Source organism: Salvia hispanica, chromosome 4, assembly GCF_023119035.1.
Source record: "Salvia hispanica cultivar TCC Black 2014 chromosome 4, UniMelb_Shisp_WGS_1.0, whole genome shotgun sequence".
Taxonomy (NCBI): Eukaryota; Viridiplantae; Streptophyta; class Magnoliopsida; order Lamiales; family Lamiaceae; genus Salvia; species Salvia hispanica.
In genome coordinates, this window is record NC_062968.1 from 30,452,357 (window position 1) to 30,471,363 (window position 19,007).

At 35.2% G+C, this 19,007-nt stretch overlaps 3 protein-coding genes across 4 annotated transcripts; all 3 read right to left on the reverse strand.

Annotated features, from left to right (window-relative positions):
• Positions 1-467: 467 nt before the first annotated feature.
• On the reverse strand, positions 468-3,055 carry LOC125223529 (protein JINGUBANG-like). The gene is made up of 2 exons (XM_048126714.1): positions 2,416-3,055; positions 468-1,316 (listed from the first exon to the last, which is right to left on the reverse strand). The coding sequence occupies exons 1-2, from the start codon at positions 2,959-2,961 to the stop codon at positions 591-593; spliced, it is 1,272 nt and encodes a 423-aa protein (XP_047982671.1). The 5' UTR covers positions 2,962-3,055; the 3' UTR covers positions 468-590.
• Positions 3,056-7,800: 4,745 nt separating this feature from the next.
• On the reverse strand, positions 7,801-9,776 carry LOC125219816 (glucan endo-1,3-beta-glucosidase, acidic-like). Its single transcript, XM_048121890.1, has 3 exons — positions 9,682-9,776; positions 8,438-8,992; positions 7,801-8,370 (listed from the first exon to the last, which is right to left on the reverse strand). Exons 1-3 carry the CDS (start codon positions 9,755-9,757, stop codon positions 7,970-7,972), a joined length of 1,032 nt encoding a protein of 343 aa, XP_047977847.1. The 5' UTR covers positions 9,758-9,776; the 3' UTR covers positions 7,801-7,969.
• Positions 9,777-13,803: 4,027 nt separating this feature from the next.
• Positions 13,804-18,873, reverse strand: LOC125222942 (B3 domain-containing protein Os01g0723500-like). 2 transcript variants are annotated; one of them, XM_048125845.1, is made up of 7 exons: positions 18,570-18,873; positions 17,309-17,840; positions 16,982-17,115; positions 16,115-16,532; positions 15,843-16,009; positions 14,985-15,316; positions 13,804-14,098 (listed from the first exon to the last, which is right to left on the reverse strand). In XM_048125845.1, the coding sequence occupies exons 1-6, from the start codon at positions 18,633-18,635 to the stop codon at positions 15,023-15,025; spliced, it is 1,611 nt and encodes a 536-aa protein (XP_047981802.1). In that variant the 5' UTR covers positions 18,636-18,873; the 3' UTR covers positions 13,804-14,098; positions 14,985-15,022. The 2 variants fall into 2 exon arrangements, with proteins under 2 accessions (XP_047981802.1, XP_047981801.1); XM_048125844.1 differs by having other exon boundaries at positions 13,804-14,101; positions 18,570-18,871.
• Between the last annotated feature and the right edge of the window lie 134 nt (positions 18,874-19,007).

The window sequence follows — 19,007 nt, forward strand, 5'->3', positions numbered from 1 at the left end:
TTTTTAAAACCCATGTAATATTTGATTTATCTAATATGAATAAACTTGTCCATATTTCACAAAAAAAACTATCACAATAACATCCTCCCTAATAAACATCACAATTCAATAATTCAAAAGTTCAATCATTCATCCACAATAACCTATCACAATTCATAAATCTAAATCACTAATATCTTACTTATATGCTAACAAGTATTAACTAAAAGATAATTAAGAAATTAAATTACATTTAATTATAATAAAAATATAATTTATTAATTTTAAAAAATAAATCGGGTATTTCGGGTATACCCGATCATCCAAAATTCTTACTACCCGATCCTGATTCGATACCCGAAAAATCGGATTTCGGATATTCAATTATCCGATATTTTCGGGTTCAGATATCGGGTATCCAATACCCGGTATCCATTTTGACACCCCTAGTAATAGGATGGAAAATGAAGCTCAAAATATGGCAAATGTTAGGAAAATATCATAATCAACTAGTAATACAATATACAGTAGTAACTAATTATTGAATTAGTGATAAGCTTAAAGTATGATGACATTACAATAAAATGAAGAAGCTATGAATTTATGATTCCTCAATACTTGGCGGACGGAATGGAAGCAGATTCCCAGTGAAACTGGTCGGCCGCCGCCACCTCCGACACACTCCACACCTTGACCGACTTATCCAAACTGCCACTATACACCACCCACTTCTCCCCCCTCTCCCTGTCCCTCTCCACCGCCAGGCACTTGACCGGGCCCGTGTGCCCCGTGAGCACCGACAGGCACGTGTGCGCGCACGTGCCGCCCTCCCTCCTCCACACGCATATCGCCTTGTCCGCCGACCCGCTCATCACCAGCCGCCCCGCCGCCGCCAGGCACAGCACCGCCAGCTTGTGGCCCCTCAACACCCCGCCGTGCCGCTCCGCCTCCCAGAAGTTCACCACCCCGTCCGACGACCCCGAGTACACCACCCTGTCGGCGTCGCTCACCGCCAGCGCCGTCACCGCCGACTCCTGCGTCAGGAGGGTTCTCGTTGGGGTGTGTTTGTACGATTTCCCCTTCTGCTCGCGCCGCCACGCCTTCACCGTGCCGTCGGCCGACCCGGTGTACACCATGGCGCCGGTGGTGGCCACCACGGAGTTGACTGCGTCGTCGTGGGCCTTCACGGACTCCACGCACTTGGAGTGGTCCGGCCGCCACACTTTGAAGGTTTTGTCCCACGAGGCCGAGTAGAGGATTCCGGCCTCCTTGTCCATGCTCAGGCACGAGATGGCGTCCGTGTGCTTGATCCACACCGCGCTCCTCTTGCGCCGGACCTTCATAGGAAAACGTTGGGAGATAAAAGAGAGAGTAAAGTCAGTTCACAACCAATAACCATATTTTTATCATACATAATGGAGTGATATTATTAAAATTAATCACTTCCTATTTTTAGTAGATTAAAATTCCCTCCGTCCCATAATAATTATCACACTTCGGTCTGTCCTATAATAATTATCACACTTCATTTTTACCATAAATGGTAAGTAGATCACACATTCCACTAACTCATTTTACTCACATTTTATTATAAAACTAATATAAAAAGTGTATCTCACATTCGACTAACTTTTCCAATCAATTTTTTTTTATATTTTTTAAAACTCGTGCCCATAATGATAATGACAATTATTGTGAAACGGAGGGAGTATAATTTATAATCCATGTAAATAAATCACAAAAATATGACTAAATAATTCCATCCATTCAGAGTGCAAGTATGTTTTATTTTGCCAAAAATGGACGTTTGTGATAAAATATTTTATTTCATTCTTATTTACTCTATATTATCAGTCCATCCAATTCACATTATACTTATATAGTACTCCTACCTCCCATATTAAAAGTTACTAATTTATTTTCTTAAATAGGTTCCACATTTCATTAACTTCGTTCCATTTATATTTTATCACAAAATTATTACTCCCTTCATCCCCATTAATTGACACCCTTTTTTTAACTATTCTTGTGAGTGTAAATTAATATATAAAAGTATGATTCATATTTCACTAACTTATTCCAACTATTTTTCACTATTTTTTAAAACTTGTGTTAAATTAAACCGTGGCAATTAATGGGGACAATGGGGGACAGAGAAGTACATAGACAAGTAGAAAACACATTTCACTACCCATTTAAATATACCATCCTTTGCATATTGCTAAGTTAAAGTGAGATAATTTATGATGAATGAAAGGAATAATATGTAGATTCTTAACTTCCTTAATGCATAAAATAAATATGACACGCACTTTAATGTGTTAGTGCACGTACATAGGCGCACTAATTATCATGCAATATTTAGTGGTTTATTACGCATGATGTGGCAGTGCTCATAGGAGATTTCCTCAATAAATAAATATATTCATATCACACCTCAACGTAGTTCGCAGGCTTGATCGACGCCTTAAATATGTCAAAAAAGGTCGGCATCGTCCCCGACCGCTTGTACACATTCGGGTTCTTCGGGCTGATCTTCCAAACCCGGATCTTCCCGTCCTGGTGCCCCGTGAATATCTTGTCATCCGCGATGATAATGGCCTTCACGAGGCCGCTGTTGGACTTGAAGGCCGAAAAGTCCTTCATGCCCTTCCACACGCGGATGTTCTTGCTGTCGGACCCCGTGTAGAGCACGTCGTCCTTGGCCGCGAGGGAGTATATGTGTCCTTCCTCGCGGACCAGGGAGCCGATGAGGCTGTTCTGGAGCTGCTCGGACGAGTTTTTGCTTGGCGCCTGGCCGAAGGGGCCAGGCTGGTTCCACGGGGACATCATCATCGGGGAGCCCTCGCCGCTGTTGCGGTTGGGCTCGTACCCGTTGAAGCTGCTGTTGCGGTAGTCGTCCATGTTGCCGCCGCTAGAGGAGGAGAGGTTGGGGTCGGGGTGGACCATGTTGCCGGCCATGGCGTTCTTGTCTGAGGACATTGGTTGATTAGTTGTGAGAAATTTGTGTTGGATTGGGAGATTGTGAGGGGAAAAGAGGTGGAGAGAGAGTGATGGGGAGAGAATTCAGGGAGATATTAAGGGCCAAATGAATTTAGGAAATGGACTAAACTAGCACTACTTAATTTATAAGTATGTATATGGTCTAAAGTAGATGGCTCATAGTACTATTTTTATCATCACAATTATAACAAATTAATGTGTCCGGATATAATATACTATAGGGGTGTTCGGTTGCCATGATTAAATCCCATGATTAAATATGTATCATGTTTGGTTCATGAGATTGAACCCTACAACTTAATCCTAGATGGATAGTCTCATGATAATTAGTCATAGCCTCCCCCTCCAATTAAAATAATCCCACAACTTAATCCTAATTGGATAGTCTCATGATTATTAGTCATGGCAACCAAACGCCACCTATATACTCTTCTCACGTGTTATAAAATATTAGTAATCTATAATTATTTAGATTCATCAAAAGATCTTCAATCCCAACTTTATAATAATCGCTGCCCGAGATGTTCTAGTGGAACCTTCCAAAAAAAATACTACTGCTATGAATCACACGAAATGGGACAAAGAAAGTGTACATAATTGATCTTTCGACTATGAATAATGTATGTCTTGACTTGAGTCTTGACAGTATAATTGGTGGTAATAATTAAGATGACATGACGTTTGTGTGTTTAGACAAAATATGCAGTACTACTAATTAACTTAGTATGAATCTTTATCTAAGATTTAAATTAGTACTGGTTTAAATTTGTGTTATTGGATTGACTAGATTGTTTCATAATTTTAGTACGGTGGTTGGTAAATAAGCGGGCGGAACCTAACCTATATAAATTTGGAATAAATAAGCATAAGCTCTTGCAATATTGTGTCACATCAAATGTATTAATAAAAGTATGACATATGTAGTGCAGGTACTTCTACGGGTAAATAGGTGACACATGGATCATTTTTTATAGCTAGGGATTGAGTACAAAGTTTACCTAAGAGGCTAAGACTTAAAATTTTCCTCACATGCGGGTGATATCATATTATCAATGATAGCCACCATCTCCCCTTCCTTTAATTAGTTCAATATGAATAAGTAATACAGCATATAAAAATGGAACTGTTTATTTCTATGTGAAAAATATGGCAAATGAGTATATAACTAGTACTCCCATGTAATAAAATCAAATATTTACCCAATTAATTACTAACATCGAATAAAATAAAACATTTATCCGACTGATTACTTTTAGTTCAACTCCCACACATTGCCTGTATCCATGCTCTATCTTAATTAACGTATTTCCATTAATTCCCTTCTTCTTTCTTTAATCTTTTTTATTTTTAAAACTTTGTACAGTTTGGTTTGTTATAATTTCAAAAACAATGTCTTAACCCCAAAAATTTAAAAGACAAATCAAATTTACAAATTAGATTAAATCTTTTATAATTAATTGAAAATTAACTAAAATTATGAGGGCCCCAATCCCTCCTGGGAATGGACGGCTTGAGGGAAGAGTCCATTTGGTTAATGCAATTCAACCACGTGTAAAAAATAGTAGTACATTTTGGCAGGTCATGTTGCTGTACATCCATGTGAATTTTGTTCTAATAATGAACCCTTGGTAAAAGTTAGAGCACTAAGGCTATCTCCATGACCAAACACGGATCAAGGAAGTTTAACACATGATGTCGGAACTCGCTAGTGTCAGGCAGGGAGTTTTTAGCTATGTGAATTGTGAAATTGCACTTTCGGTTATGATCACATATTATGATGAAGCCCTAAAAATCGCACAACAATAAATAGAGAAAGATGCAAAATTATTATAAGGCCAAAGACCGGTTAATAGAGTTTTCGGCCGACTGGGGGTTGGTCAACTCGCGCGACCCCATCTAGGTCTATCCCTAATGCTCATCTAGCTCAACATAGTTCGTCTTTGTATACATTTCATTTATATTTGATTCACCCTATAATCTAGACCATAATATAATTCTACTTATTTAATTATTTTCATTCAACTTAATAAGTAGGAGTAGAACATATCCTTAATCAGCATGATCGCAGCAGAAGAGTTGATACGGATGGATGTGTGATGCCACAAATGAGATGGGTACACGGTTTTCGGTTAAAAGTTTCGGTGATCATAAAAAATATTACTATTAAATATTGTATTTCATCCCTGACCTTTATAATGGCACCAATTCTAAGACATAAGAAGATAAAACTTAAAAAAAACAAATTACAAAGTAAGCAAATTAAAGAAACCCTATTTGGTAGAATAAAATAATATTAGAACTAATAACTTTCTATCTGCTTAGTTCAATCAAAACAACTTAAAATTTTTATGATATCCTAATTTAGAGAGAAGGAAAACAAATGATCAAAGTTATTAATGTTGAATCATGTCCCTATATCACTCTCTCTTTTCACACAATAGAGTTTTGGGCGACACTCCAAAGCACTCTTGTATATCTTAAATCATTTGTCTTGTATGATTGTCTGATTGGGCCCGGAATCAGAAAAGGTTTGCTACTATGAAATGATTTGGGGCCTTGTTGCTCTTCTCCTTCAAGCTAAGTGTGCTTTTCGAGGTTTTGGACTATATACACCAATGCACTTTATTATACTATCTCAGCTTTCAAGTTATCAAAACTAGCCAAATACCATCATAGTTTCACATGCATCCATCTTCTATAATTGATTTATAGACGTTAGTGAATTGAAAGTGTATATCACATTGCAGAAACGTTGGATCTTATATACGTTAGGTTGAGAATATTACAGATGATTTGTTTAATTGCAATTTGTGAAATACTAATTGAGTGAAAATCAGGTCCCAAATTTTTATTAGTTTTGTAGTGTTTAATTTGTTTAAGTAATTTGTATATGTAGATACAAAAAAATGTGATTTTATATGACTAAAACATTCATAATGAATAAATGAAATGATGTTTATGTGTATTGTTAGCAAATGGGGATCTCATATTTGAGAAGAAATTGAGAATATTTCCATTTACAATATTAGAGCTAGAAAGGAGTATAATGGATACCAAACCAAATTAAGATAACCATTTTACAAAATTAGACAGTTTAATTGTTTTAGAAGAATTGTATTGCAATCATTAAGTTTTTTTGCGCGTAGACAAGGATATTTTCATTTGAAGAAAATAACTAAAGAGCATAGAATGAGGTGTTGACACATTGGCAATAACAAATATGAAGATATCTAAGGACTCAAAAAATTCAACAAATTAGTTGAAACACCATGTCCTACTTATTTGCTATATTTAGGGGGCCTAAGGATAGGGAAATTCTTGTTTTTTCCCTAAAACTCCTAAACAAAACTTTCATAAATCCACGACCAACTAAAAGGAAACTAGGATGTGACTACAAGGCTATAGTTCACGGACACTTGTATCAAGTTCATAATGAAATATCAGTATTACTATACACTACTACTTTTAAGCTACGTCAAGTCATCATACATAGAAAACAACATTATTAATATTTTTCCTATAAGTGAAACTATATAATTGATTCATCAAATTGATACCATATATTATTGTCGATTATGTGTTGATTATAGTGGAAGATTCAGGTGGGTGTCAGTCATCTGGGTAGGATTGGGCTCGATCGACTCCATCGCCGACTCAAGGGTCGAAAAATTTTATTAATTTGGTCTTCACTGGAATTTGTAACTATTTTCAGGGATGAAATTTACTTATGATTTTTCTTATTATCCATTGTCAGTGTAGGTGATGTAAATATTAACATTTTAAGTTAATTTCATGAATTTTCTTTACAGCTATTATTATTATGATTAAACTTGGTTAGCCGATTGCGTTGTGTTGAGTAAAAACTAGAGTAATATAAATATTGTGGTCTTTATTTCCGAAAAAATGGTTTGCCTCATGGACTAGTTAATTGGGCCTCGTTTGGGCTAGGATTAAATTCTTGGACTAAATGATAAAAAATTATTGGATCATCAATCATTAAATATTGTGGCACAATGTCGCAAACGCGCTCGCCGCGCGGGTGGCCGTTAAATAGCTGTATTAATTTTAACATTTAAAGAAAATCAAATTTTGTATAATTTTCTTATTTTAAATCGTTTGGCACCGAGTAACAATGACTTCAAATTAAATTGGTTGATCACCGAGTAACAATGACTAATTAAAATTAAATTGGTTGATCATTTATTTAAGTCCATGAATCTACAAGATCATAATATTGTAATATACTCTTTCTTTTCCAGGCTACGAGTAATTTTTTTCTTTTAAAAAGTTCCAAAATAATTAAGTCATTTACTATGTTTTTTAGAAAAAAATAATCCTCTCTATTAATTTATTCTCTTTTCTTAATTATTCACTATCTCCTGACACATTATTTTTAATCTACGAGATATAAAGAATTTTCTCTATTACACCCTCCATCCCACAAAGATTGTTCCATTTTTTCATTTTCGTCCGTTCCACAAAATTTGTCTCATTTCACTTTTTATCATTTTTAGCAGAAGACCTCATTTCAACTAACTTATTCATACTCACATTTTATTATAAAACTAATAGTATATAAAAGTGGATCCACATTTCACATTTTTTCAACTCACTTTTTGTTACATATCTTAAAACCTGTATTCGGGCAAAGTGAGACAATCTTTGTGGAACGGAGGGAGCTAGTAACAAGGAATTAACGGAGGGAGTAGAAGTTAGTACTCTTATTTTGTATGATAAAAGTGGGAATTTTTTTTAGCTCTCTTTCATTATTTAGATTTGCAACAAAGATATACGGATAACAATTTATGAAAAGCAAGGTCAGCGAAAATCAATCTATTTATGATAAACAGATGATTATTATTAGCATTTGTGGTAAACGGCGTATACATACAATACTTTATTCTCGAAACATAATTGCAAATGCAACCAACCTTATTTAAATAGACGAGACTATATATAGTCCTTATTACACATGCATATTCATCAACTAATTGAAACTGATCGGGTACTTGGCTTGCCTATTCGGGCGAAAGATCCCGAAATTCCTCTCAATCTCCGGCCCCCCCTTCTGATTCTCATCGTACATAGCAAAAATATACGTCTGAATCGGCCTTCCCGGTCGCTTCGGGGTCCCATTCTTCACACGCTGGATCAAATTGTTGTTGTAGATTCTCGCGTATTCAACCGACGTCGTGTCTCCTCCCGCGGATGGCCACCCACTCTCCGAGACCACTATCTCCACGGCCGACCCCCCCGCCTTCTCCAGCGCCGCGTACGTGGCGTCCAGTATCGCGTAGAACAGATTATCGTACCTTATCCCGCCCGGAACAGTCACCCCGCTGTTGGGCTGCAAGAGCGCGTAGTTGAGGCTGATGCTCCCTTTGTTATCTAATTGGATACAGAGAAGATTAGCATGACCTCCGCGCATAAATCAAGAAATGTAGTAATTAATTACCTATGTAAGAGAAGTAGGTGTAAAGGTTGAGGAGCAGTGGGGCCCGGGTGTCGGCCAAGAACCGGACGATTGGGTTGATAAACCCGGTGACGTCGGATCGGAAGACGCCGTCGGCCGGAGGGTAGGAGTTCCCGAGCAGGCCGGTTTCGACGGCGGTGGAGACTTTGATTTGGTTGGCGAGGCCGGCGGCGGAGATGGCGTTGTTGACGTTGCGGAGGGCGGGGAGCACGAAGGAGGCGTATTGCGCGGTGTCGCGGATCGGGCTGACCTCGTTGCCGACGGCGATGTAGCGGAAGCGGACGGTGGGGTAGTTGCGGACGTTGTTTTGGACCCAGGTGTTGGCGTTGGCTTGGCTGGCAGCGAGCCTCTGGAGGTCGGTGTTGGGGACGCCGAGGATGACCTCGATGGGGGAGCCGCGGAGGGCTTGGAGTGTGGCCGGGTTCGGGTCATAGATTCGCATCCGCCGGATGTTGTACTGGTTGTAAAGGGCCACCGTGTCGGCCGCGGACGGGAGGTTGTTCCCGAGTGTCCCGTAGCACACGCCCGTCTGCGCGGCTGCGTAAGAAAATTCGTTTTCTTAGATTTTTACGAAAACTATGTACGATCTCATTTGTTGAAACTATTCTCACATAAATTTGTACTAGTATCATGTGAACCTATCAACTAGCACAATCGCGTGAATCTTTGATTTTCGCACAAATTTGAACTATCACGGGAATAAGTTCAACTCGTGCTCGCACGAACCTTTGATTCTCGACCAATTCTGGTTGAATTCTTATCAGAATTTACCAGATATAGTTTACATGGTATGAATTGGCTAAGTTCGTACCAAGATTACTAGGTCTGTAAATAACCTAGAGGACATTTTTTTCATAAATAAAAAATGGTGATATTTTAATTCTTTTAGTTAATGGCATCCGTTTTCATTGATCAATATCTTGTGGGATAGTTCAAAATTAGTCACTTTATATCTCATCATATATTATTTTATTCATTAATCAATATCGTTCGAAACAGTTTAATTGTGCTCGCGTGAAACTTTCACAAACACGACTTTTTACAAAATTAAAGTTCAGTATAAGTGATAATACTATTAACTAACTAACTTATTAGTGACTATGTTCGCCATTTCCACATTTAGAAATGTGTGTGACGATATAAAAATCTGCAAAAGGGACCAAGATTTTACTATAAAGAATTATTATAAGCTAGAAACTAATTTTAGTGTGTGGACTTAAGCTAACCTGTGAAATCGAGGGCCACCATGATCAGCAGCACTGATGAGAGCATTGAAGACATGACATGATATGCTTTGGCCATTGGGAAGACTTAACCAAATTTTGTTGATGAAATTTGTTTAGCTCCACTTCCTTTTTATAGTGGTTCGGATGGAAATAAATTACTTCTCCGTCCATGATTAAATGTTTAAATGTCTTATATTTGATCGGCATAAATTTTATAAAATTGTTTGACTTTATTAAGTAAAATGAAATGAAAAAGTTAATGGAATTTGGTACATACTTTTATAATATATTGAGTTAATAAAATATGAGAGGAATGAGTTAGTGAAATGTAGGGCCATTTACTAAATATAGTAAACATGAAATGCGATATATATTGATGGATGAACGAAAGTGAAAAAATATGATATTAAATGATGGAGAGGGAGAATATTAACTTTATATATCCCATTGTTTTAATGTCTAATTTAAAAATATCTCACACTATCGCAGGGGCGGACCTATATAGAAAGAATAGGGGGCATTTGCCCCTCCTCAATATATTTTTGTTAAACTATTTTATTTTTTAATTTTTTAAATTTCTCAATTTTCTTCATATATGGCCCCCTCAAATTTCAAAAATTCTTTATAGTTTATATTTTTGCCATTTCTGAATTGAATTCCTGGATCCGCCCCCGCACTATCGTAATCGTCTAAAATGTCACTTATGTCTAACTATGCCGTATCGTGTGCGTGTTTTAGCCGAAAACGTCCCATGTCCGAAAATGATAGGGTAGAACATTTTCGACAATTGTGATCGGGTGCGTGTATACAATATTTTCGAATCAAGCAATATGACAAAATTGATATTATGCTCCGAGTCTACGAACTACAAACATAGGCTAAAATTGTAATTTTAGGTTATTAATGGCGGCTGAAAATTCTCTTCTGCCAAACTAATTAATCGTCTCTATACGGAAACAAGAATGAATCAACAGAGTGTAATAATGGATAGAAATTATATGTAATTAAAGAGTATGTGAATGTATAGATTCTTTGAGTCATATTCAGACTATTCGCCTGTTATACTATAATTAATTACATTAGCCGCCTAGTATAGTGCATCACCAATAGTATTTGTCCAGACATATTCGTATGACAATTTTATTTGATATATATCTCAAATTATTTATCGTTTATCTGGAATATTTAGCACTATGACATGGGTTTAATAATATCTATATTATCAGATTAATTATTAAAGAATAGTATATGAATATTTAGCCATATGAATATTAAATATTATTACTCGTGAAAAAAATAAACACTACTATATATGAAAAAGAGTTGCTACGATTGTTCTCTCACGATTTCTTTTTGTTGGGGGTGGCCGACCTATAAGCCTTGGACTTGGACTAAATCAGACAAACAATCTCTACATTGGTTTCCAAGAAAAAATTACTAGAATTTAAGTCCATGATCCCCCAACCATTTTTAAATTAATATTAATATATAGCTCATTAAACGTTATATACTATACTATAATAACGATAAAATGTACTAGTATTTTTTATATTTTACTATGATTTAATGTTAAGTTATAAATGTATGTTTGTTGCTATTTTTTGTAGTCCACACTCCTATATTTTTTTGACATATTAATATTTAATCTTGTTTTATTATTTCTTTTATATATGAAAATTTCTTATAGTGTGATTCACATATTATCAACATTGTTATTTTTATAATTTATTTTTAAAATTACATTATTAACTCTTGAATTATGGTTTGAAGTTTGATCTCCAACAAAGTATTTATGCTTCGTGTCATCGTAGTAGTCAAATATTTTTTCTATTATTTTCTTTTACGCAATTGAGCCATCTTACACTTGAACCACAAACATAATCAGTGCATGTCCAACCTATTTGGTAATCCTCAACTTTAAGATGAACTCCACCATTTTTCTTGCCCACAAATTAAAAAAATAGAATATATTATATTTATATAATATAAACTACTCGATATTCTCCACCATTAATTCATGTTTCCACTTATTACATATATAATAACAATAAAGCTATGCAACCAAATTTTGTACAACCAAAAATTGGTTTATTTAAGAAAAAATATAATTTATTTATGCATTTAATTAAAAAATATAGACATACATATAGTATAGGGAACGTTCATAATATTATGGTATTTGTGTATAATTTTTTAATTTTTTTTTAATCATAAAATATAATTAATGCATGTTTTAATTCAAATTTGAAAAATAATAGAGAAATAATTTAAATATAAAAATAAAAAATTGAAAATGAGGCCAAAAACTAATAAAGTGTTTTTAATTTGTTAACCAACTATATTTAGTATCTTAATATTTAATTAACACATCAAAATTACTAATATGATCTTGTTTTGGTTGTACAAAATTTGGTTATTTATCATTACTCATATAATAAATACTTGGGCAAGAAATTAAATGTAATTCAGTTATAAGTGGAAGACTTAGAAAAACCTTTTCAATTTCCGGTCACTGCGGTTACCCTGATGTGACGCTCGTGACTAACAAAGAAAAGTCCTAAACTAGACTTATATTAGTGACTTAGCAATCTACTTCAGATTGAAATAATCTCCACCATTTATGGTACTCTAATCCTTGAATTTTTTGGTCAAAGATCTATGATTTATCAATTAAATCATCCAATAAAATGCCATATGCAACATTAGAATTTACGAATTTTAAAATTATTTATTTATCAAATACTAAATGGTGATAATAAAAAAAAATTATACTTAGGCACAAACATATTTTTTAGAATGGTTGTGCCTTTTTTTATTTTTTTATTTAATTCTTATTGAACCAAAAAAATGTCAAAATAATGAGTTGTGATCATTCACGTCATCCTTTTTTAGGCCTAGCCCAATAATTCCAGTAAGGCCCACATTAAACAAAATCAAGTACTAGGAGTATTCAATTTTGAAATGTTTACTCTGACTATTAAATAGTAGTATTAAATTATATTAGATAAAAATAAGTACTACTACTTACTATACCCACAATTTATATCCAATATTTGATTTACACAAGCTTTAAGAAAATAATTGGTAGATGTTTGAGTTGATAAAGGATATTGCCAAAAATGACACCACGTAACAAATATTTTGATAAATAAAGGGTGTTTATAAGACACCAACCATAAAACTAGTAAATTCGAAAACATTACAACTCCTATTATTTAAACTAAGAGTAAATGTCAAAATTGATCCTGAACATATGCTAATTTATAATTTTGGTCATAGACATTATCTTTTGAATTGTTGCATTCCAAACATTTCAACTCAGATCACAATTGGTGGTCATTTTATGATTTTGGTCCTAGACATCTTTTAAGTTTTTTTCATCCCAAACATTTCAACTCGGATCACAATTGGCCCTAAACTAACAGTTCCGTCAATTTTTAAACGGTCAAATTAGCTAAGTGTTTGTTCTACTCAGACATATTTTTTGAGTGACCCATTCTATTTTATTTTCTTTTTAATATTATTTATTTTATATTTTAAATGATAACTTATTAAAATAATTAAGGATATAATTAGGAAGTAAGTAATCATAGTTAACAGCTTTAATTGGTCAAAATTGGGTTAAAAATGTTTACCATTTAAAAATTGACGAAACTGTTAGTGTAGGACTAATTTTGATCCGAATTAAAATGTTCGGGATACAAAATTTAAAAAGGTAACGTCTAGGACCAAAATCGTAATAAAATGGACATATGTTCAGAACCAATTTTGGCCTTTACTCTTAAACTAATCTTGTTTGATTAGTATCCTGATGGAATGGTGGAAATGAACATATATAAGAGACTCCTCGGTTCAGGCCGAGGAACTTAACTCAACCATTATCAAACAAACTACAACTTTTTTCGGTCCGTGAAGATCCCACCCGCATAATCGCTTTCTACTTCTACTCGGCCATGAACTAGATCCTAATAATGATACAAAAACACCTTTATCAATCATGAAAAGTTTAGAGTAACTTTTGCAATACAGTACCACTAGGAGCTAAGAGGTTAACAAGTTGCAAAAAAAGCAGTCACATATGAACAAGAGACTAAGCTCTAATTGCTAACTACAAGCTGTACATACTTACCATTAGTCTCTTTGTCTTGTTTCCATTCAAGAAAAATGTAATTCAGAACAGACCCTAATGGAGTTTCAAGGCAATTAAACTTCAGTTACAGACACCAACAACATCCAGCTTAAGTTTACACTGTTAAAGAAGACATACAGTCAATAAATGTCTTCTCGTTTGCATTAACCAGTTATTCCCTAACAGTTCCAGTACAAATATGGTGCAGATGAAGAAGAAGACCTGCTTTCACAATCCTGGAAGTGCACTCCGCAAAGACTGAAAGCCGTGATCAAAATGATACATAGCCTGCTGAAAACAAGAGGGGACAACGAAAAGCATAAGTCGATGAACAGCACGCACTGAAAATATTCAATTAAGAGCCTAAAATAAGTCACCCATCAAGGCATCAACTCTACTATAATGGGTCGAATAGTCCACAGCACTAAATCGGCCCTTCCAAAAGTTCGCAACACAATGACCCACTACGATGGTGTGTATATCACGTTCAGTTACAAACATGAGGACACGGCACTAAATGTATAAAGTACTGCATTCACCGTTAGTTTAACTACATTCAGCATATGTGAAATTTTGATGCTTCTGTGAATCGAACATAGGAACTGCATGCATCCTTATCACAGTTCACAGCAAAAAAATCAATTAACAGCTTCTCAACAAAGAAAGGAAAACTATACTTGCATAAAATGACATTAGAAGTTGTGTTTTATTGCATTATTTACAATGTTATCAGGAGTGAAGGGCTATGACTAGGAAAAGACAGAAGCTCCACACAAGAACATAAAAGAACTTTGCCAATTTGATGATATGACAATGAATAGAAAAGAAACAAGTCAAGACCTGAACTTAGAAAGGAAAATAGTTGTGCCCACAAGGTAGATGATAGAACAAACATTTTCTTCCCAACTCTGATTAATTCCCTTATACAATTACAGTCATCGCTAGTTCCCAATTCTTTTCTTGGTTTATTTACATTATAACTAAATAAAATAAAGAATATCACTGAAAATGCAATCTACAATTACAAGTTAACTCCCACTTTATCCAATACTTACCGATCCCTTGACCAAATTATAGCTCAAAAAGTATATGTCAGACTCATTTAATAAATGAAAAATAGTCAATAATATAACATTATTTTTTTAAGGCAACAGTCAAATAAAGTAAAGCTAACCTTGGTAGTTACTGTACATATTAACTGGCGTCCAAATCTTAAGGCATGGGAAGATTCTTTGTGCCATGCTGGTAATCCAATCCTTTCTTCCCAATACCACATATGTGAACACGCATTTCACATTTCCCAACAAGCTCAAAGATGCAAATATCTCCCATTTGGATATCATTATCACGAACAAAAGCCATCCACCCTCCACAGAAAGTATGCAAAGTCTGGACCTTTAAAGTGGGGATAGAATTTACAGTCCAGCATTTTCCACTTAAATTACGAAGAACAATCTCTGTTTTGCTGTGTGGCAGGTGCTCCATAGAAAATTGATACGGAATTTTCTGTATTATATAGTACAAAATTTCTCAGCAATTGATCATGTACAAGTTAAAACAACACATTCATTATATTAGAACCATGGACTACACAGTAGATACATGACAACAATATAGCAAATAATATCAATCTACAGGATATATTGCCATCTTCAACAATAGTTACAATGATAATCTTATGTTACAAATGAATAACAGGACAACCTCCTTCTATTTAAGAGATTCGATGGCTCCTGAATTATCGGATAAAGTTCAGAAATCAGAGACTACATAAATGTAACAATTTACCAGCCGATCCCAAGATCAATGAAGTATTATAAGAGTTGCCTATCTATTATTAGAGGTGTCAAAGTTCTATTAGTCTCTCTTATATTTATGCCTGCATAAAACTCACCTAAGCTAAAAGTAGAGCAGGCGTTTAAAACTACCTACAATACAAATTCATGTGGTCAACAATGCTAATACTCTACACAAATAATAAAATACAAAAAACAGAGATAGCATGGGTAAAATGAAACCAAGAACTGCTCACCAGCGTGAATGAACCACTGATGTTGAACTTTTTCATAACTCGAACAAAATGGGGATAACTGGAGACGAAATATTGAGCAGCCATTTTTTCTTCAGGAACAGACTTCATTGACATACAACCTTTAAGAGAACCTTGTTTTTCAAGGGAGCCAAACGTTTTAAGGATATCTGAGCAAATTTTTTAATGTAACAGAGTTCAGTGGAGGTCTGTAGTATCTCAGAAATTGGAAGATAGAGCAACACCTTTAGCATAAAAAACAAGAGATATGTCACCTGATTCTGTGACGCAATTATTTGATAGAGAGCATGCAGTAGATCCTTTCATACTATGAGAAGTTTCACTTTTTTTCTTTGGTTTGCGTCGTGACATTTTATTTGATGTTGTTGAGCAACCATTGCTTCTCCCTCTATGATCTCCCTCACCATGATGACCATCTATCTCTTCCTTTCTTACTCTAAGAATTCTCACTTGCATCTCAAACTTGAGCAGAAGCTCAAAGATACAAATGTCTCCTACATCAATATTGTTGTCCCGTACAAAACTCAGCCATCCTCCACAAAAAGTATGCGATGTTTGGACTTTTGTTGTGGGAATTGAATTCACCGTCCAACTCTCTCCTCTTAAATTACGAAGCACAATTTTTACTTTGCATTTTGGAAGGTGTTCGGTTGCAAACTGATAGGGGACATTCTGAAAAGAAATCAAAATAAACGGTAAATATTAGTGCAGAAAAAAAAGGAACTGCAAATACTTAAGAGGTCTGGTCTTTCCAACACAATAAAATAATGCTACAAGTTCCACATTGAAGTGGCTTCACTAAAGCAAATTCTAGGAAGACATTGCATCTACATGTCATCGGCACACTATGCTCAAAAACGGCTTAAGAAAATACGTACAGATAAGTTCAGTAGCATTAAACAGCGAACTCATTAAAAGAAGTAAAACATAAAAGAAAATGAAGACGAAAAGAACCTTGAAAAGATGGCCATGCAGTAATTGAAATGCACTTACTCAAGGCATTATTACCATTTGTTTTGCCTAGTGTCATCCACTGCTGAATAATTATAATTTATAATTCAACATACAGAAAAAATGTTGGCTTAAAAATTGAGAAGTCAAGATAGCAGTATAGTGTTTACCAGAGTGTAAGAACCACTTATATTGAATCGCTTCATGACTTTCAGAAAGCTGGGGAAAGACGACTCGAAAGATTGCGCCATTTTTTCTGCTTCTGAAGCAGAAAGCAGTACATCTAGATTTGTGGTTCTGTGATCTGCATCAAAAGCATAAATTAGTGAATAAAATTGTTAAATCGGTTTGTTTAAAAAAAAAAAGAAAAGTCTATAAGTAACAAGATCCCAAAGCCAAGCTCCGTACAGTGTACGAAATTTGATTATGTCAGTGATAAATTTATATTGGCCATTATTAACTATAGCCTCACAACTAGCACCTCTAACCAACACTACCTGTGTAGTCACGTGGAACAGCTGCAAGAGGAAGTGCAACTCTAATAAGATTCTTCATGCTACTGTTTCCATCAGCTTGCTGCATCCAATCTTCTGTGTTGACCAAATTTGAATGGTTCTCATGAGCATCACACATGCTATCAGATCGTGGCTGGGAGCATCTCTTATTGGGAACTCCTTCAATAATGCTATCTAGATGAGCTGATCTTTCCCTTTGTCTTTTTCTTACCACAATACTATCATATCTACTCACATCTTGGCTGCTTTTAGCACTAAATGCAGCTTGCTTCTCACACATGCTCCGGTCAAAAATTTGCAATGTAAAATTCGAATCTCCATCATACCTAAAAACTATTGAATCACCATGTTCAAGAAAGTGATCTTTCGCAAAATCAGCCCAACCATCATTGAGGAACAAACCGTTTTCAACCAGAATCAGATCAGTAAACCAACTGTTCCCACTAGGACCTACCAAAACTGCTGTCCCGGGAGCTGTTCCTTCCATATATTTTACAAAATTACACGGTATGTTCTGAGGGAAAAGAGGTGCATGTTGTCAATAAGAGGTCAGAGCAATGAATTTAAATTGCAAAGAAATCTACAGACATACTGAATGGCCCCACTCGTTCTAAAAGACTAAAACACAGTTCATGCAAATGGTTCACACAAATGAAGTTTATACTGAACCGTTGATGGTTGAACTGCCTAATATATGTCCCTGCCAAAGCAAATCTATGAAAATTAACATTGTTGGCAGCCCTTCTTTAGTTCTTCCAGTGCATCAAAGCACAAAAGGCATAACTTCTAGATCATTTTTCAATTCTAAACTGTCCCTAAATCCATCATACACCATTATCTATTATACAAAGAAGAAAGATTTCCAAGTGATACAAACAGAGATTCAATTTGTATCTTACTAACTGTGAAACCTCCAACAAGATAATCCCCTATATAAAGTCTATACTTTTCTATAACTGCATATCTATTAGCTAGTGAGGTGTCTGAATAATGATTGGATTGCATGTCAATCAACTCTTTCATTCTGTAATGGGTGTTTAATCTAAGTGGAAAATGAATTTGAAAATTAACTCTCTAACCCATGATTCAAGAAGCTAATAAATTTGATTCTGAACCATCAGACACAATCTTGAGCCACATTACATCCTAATCCACTAATTAAATTAAATACATACATAAAACAAGCATGGTAATATAGAAAAGAAGAGATGAACACTGGGAAAATTGCAGAGGAGATATTTACCAGTCTTTCAGAGCAAAAGGATGGGTCAAAACCCAGAAGAAAGTGAGGCCTTCTCGGATTCCACATCTTCTCTATCTGTCTAAAAACCAGAGAAAATTATTGATTCTATTGCAACTCACATCTTCTCGAATTGTAATTCGGAAAATGTTGTGAAGGAATCGAGAAAGCTGACAAATCAAGGTGACTAATCGAATTGGAATTTGATGGGAAGGGTTTGTAGCATAATAAATGCAAGCTCGTGAAGTGATCGTTTGCGTGGGTCACCAACACAGGCGCGTGTAGAGATGGTAGCGATCCTCTGCAGCATTTACGGTGATTGAAACGACGCAGTTTAGCTCAAATTGTTTGTTTCGTTGATTAAATTTGTCGCAACTGATGGTCGAATACTTAGCAAATCCAAATTCACTAAAACCATTTCAAACAGAAATCCAAAATCAT